Here is a 3,291-nt window from a genome sequence, read left to right on the forward strand (position 1 = left end):
TCAATTTTATGAACGACCTGATTATCGTGAGTACTCTTGGGTACGTGTACAATCTTTTTATAACAATTATTTTAATAATCAAATCTTACTACAACGCGAGAAGAGATTAGTATTTTCTGAATGTCCAAAGAAAAAAATTTTTTGATAAAATATACTCGCTGTGTCGAGCGGTAACTATCATGATTCGCCAGTTTTTCCCGCACTCAGATATATAGAACTGAAATTCGACCAAGTTAACGAGTACCTCCGTAAATCGGAGAAAATCGACGAGTTCGAAACAAAACGGACATGGGAATATTCGGTGTTGCATTCGCGCCAGATCGGCTACGCAAAATCTTCGCGCAGCAAATGGGCCACGTGGATCGTAATGTATTATGAAAGCCTACAAAAATTGGATATATTCCGACACAACTCCTCGCGCACTGATAACTAATATTGCGTTTTTGCAGACATCTTCATTTGGAATTACGGAAAATATGCCGCGAGGTGAATTCTATATTCGAACTGCAATTGACGCTTAAAATTGGTTGTTACTTCGTTTTTATATCGAGATATTTTAGTGAGATCTTGAAAGTGATATTCAACGATAATTATATCAACAAATTCTTTGTCCTCTTCTTTGTAATCGCACTTACTTTATACATCTTCAGGCTCTTTCTCATTAATTATATGTGCGAAAGGATCAGCGTTAAGGTATCGGTTACACATTCGTATTTGACATATTTTGTATTTGCTTTTAACGATTGTTTCACCACTAAATTATATTCACATTCAATTGTATATACAAATTCGCTGCGCTGAATCCCGGTCCTGTTTGATATATTTCAATTACAGGCAAGCACAACGGGAGATGTTATAAATATAATTTCATATTCTTCGTGCGACGTTGTCACTCGCGAAAACGTAAGTATTTAGCTATTAAGAAACGTATATGAAATGATAATTTAATATGATAATATAAGTGTGTTAATATAGATTTCGCAACTTTTGCTGCAACTAACTCGAACTCCGCTCAAATTCTACGGGTTGAGACTTTTTCAGTTTGGCTTAAGATTCTTTCACGGGGTATGTTGCAATCATCAAATAATCATCTTTCACGAAAAATGAGAAACATGTAACGAATATCATGTTTTTAGTTTATCGGCTCCGTTGCGACCGTTATAGTTATATTAATTCAGTCGCACACAAGCGTGTAAGTATTAAAAATAACTAGTGTGACTGATATAATGGCACATTTTATCGGCAATCAATATTCTCCGTTTCTTTCAGAAAATGCTGCAACGCGTCGAATTAATATTTTCCATTATACTCTCTATTTTGCATTGGGTTATTCATTAATTGAGGAGCATTGTTTTCACGTATTTTGCTCGCTGTTCGATTATTCTTTCGACGCAACATTGTCGCACAATTATCAAGGTATGAAAATAAAGAGCGTAAGGGAACGTAATATTGCATGTTTTTCTCTCTCGCGGAAAAAAATAAACTCATTAGTTATTATATGCCGATAGCTCGCGCTATGCAAAATTCAGCGGGTTGATCGTTTCAATATGCGTAAGTGCAGCAATTACGAATTAAAACTTTTCTTTTTAGTATTAAATAAACATCGTGACCCTGCTAATTATAATAATATAAGCAAACCAAGATAAATATAATTTTTTAAAAAATTACATGTAATAATAAATAAACATTTATTTCCTACTCGATTAGTGGCTTTTCTTTCTAAATAATTTTCCGCCGTTATTTCGTTGCAATAACTAAAAATTATCATTCTTACCTTTACAGGATTCAGAGCAAATGTTTTTATTCTAATTTTACACGACCTCACCTTTCCATTTCTTTTCGCAATAACTTTATTAACCTTTAGAGGGCCGGGATTTGAGAGGGCATATCCGCCTTAGTAAAGTGGTAAAAAAGTATCTTATATCATGGATTGACCATACACTAAGTATCGATCATGGGTAGCGCCAATATATTGGCTTTCCGGTCCGAAAGGAATCAGCCCATATATAAAATTTCAAATTCGAAAAAAATACTTCTTTCACATCAATTTATAAGTGTAAATATGCCGATGTATTTTCCGATGTATTTTTCGACGTAGAATCCAAATCTGATGTCAAAAATACAATAAACCTGAAAACAACCCCTATAAAATTACAAAAACTACCCCTTTTATGACGCAATTCTAATTTTTTTTATTTGAAAGTGCAGATATATGTTTCCGATGTATTTTTCGATGTAGAGTCAAAATCCAATGTCAAAAACACAATACACCTGGACATAACCCCTATAATATTACAAAAACTACCCCTTTCATCACGTATGATTTCGAAACACCCTCTTCTTTTGAACACGGGCTTGGGACCGGCTGTGGCAGAATTATATTTCTTTTTTTTAATTTTTTTTATTTTTAATTGTTTTTGTTTTTTTATTTTTTTTGTTTTTTTCATTTTTTTATTTTTTTTTGTTTTTTTTTGTTTATTTTCTGATTTTTTTAAATTCTTTTATTGTTTTTTTTTAATTTTATAAATTACGACAATGATCATTTGGTGTGATAAATTTCAAAGCAAGGTTCAATGCATAAAGTTTTACAACATACTTTACACTCATATGATGATCGACTTCTCTTTTTGTGTATACTGCATAGAACACATTGACGTGATACCGTTTTACTATCATCTGAAGCTTGAATTTTTCTGGGGAAATGTCGTCCATTTAGTCTAAGATTAGACGAAATAAATGATGAAACTTCTTGAGAATTTACTTTCAAAATATCTCTTACGACGCTCAATCGAAAATCAGAAAACGAAATCGCATTTTTAGTGAGCATCTTGAATAAACTGTGGGCATTTATCAATATCAAATCAATCAAATGAAAAAACAATTTTCTATACCATTTCATACATTTTCTAATAGATTCTGTCAAAGATAATTGTCTGTCGATATCATCGATTTTGCCCATATTTTTGTTATAATCCACGATACAAACGGGTTTTATAATATCTTCATTGGTTTTGTAGTTTTTCCTACCAGTTTTACAAAACTGGTGTTCGTGAATACTTGTCAATACATAAACTTCCTTTTTATCCATCCATTTGATTACCATCCAAGAATCGGTGTGGGCAACTTCTGTTTCACCACGATTTAGCTTTGAACTAAGAGTTGGCATTCCTTTACGATTTTTTTTTACAGTTCCACAAAGACCAGTATTTCTGTCATGTAAGTAGTCTGACAGTTGTAGAGACGTATACCAATTATCAGTGTATAACACACGCCCTTCGTTACAATAAGGTT

General features: G+C 32.6%; 1 protein-coding gene across 1 annotated transcript in view; it reads right to left on the bottom strand.

The window, feature by feature from the left end:
* Positions 1-2,539: 2,539 nt before the first annotated feature.
* Positions 2,540-3,291, bottom strand: part of LOC116849197 (piggyBac transposable element-derived protein 4-like) — an 861-nt gene continuing 109 nt past the window's right edge. Inside the window, exon 2 of the mRNA XM_032826118.1 lies at positions 2,540-3,273. Within this exon, the coding sequence (XP_032682009.1) occupies positions 2,540-3,273 (734 nt within the window). The remainder of the gene's footprint in view (positions 3,274-3,291) is intronic.

This window comes from Odontomachus brunneus, unplaced genomic scaffold (genome assembly GCF_010583005.1).
Source record: "Odontomachus brunneus isolate Ranch 3 - 2012 unplaced genomic scaffold, Obru_v1 Obru_scaffold_108, whole genome shotgun sequence".
NCBI lineage: Eukaryota > Metazoa > Arthropoda > Insecta > Hymenoptera > Formicidae > Odontomachus > Odontomachus brunneus.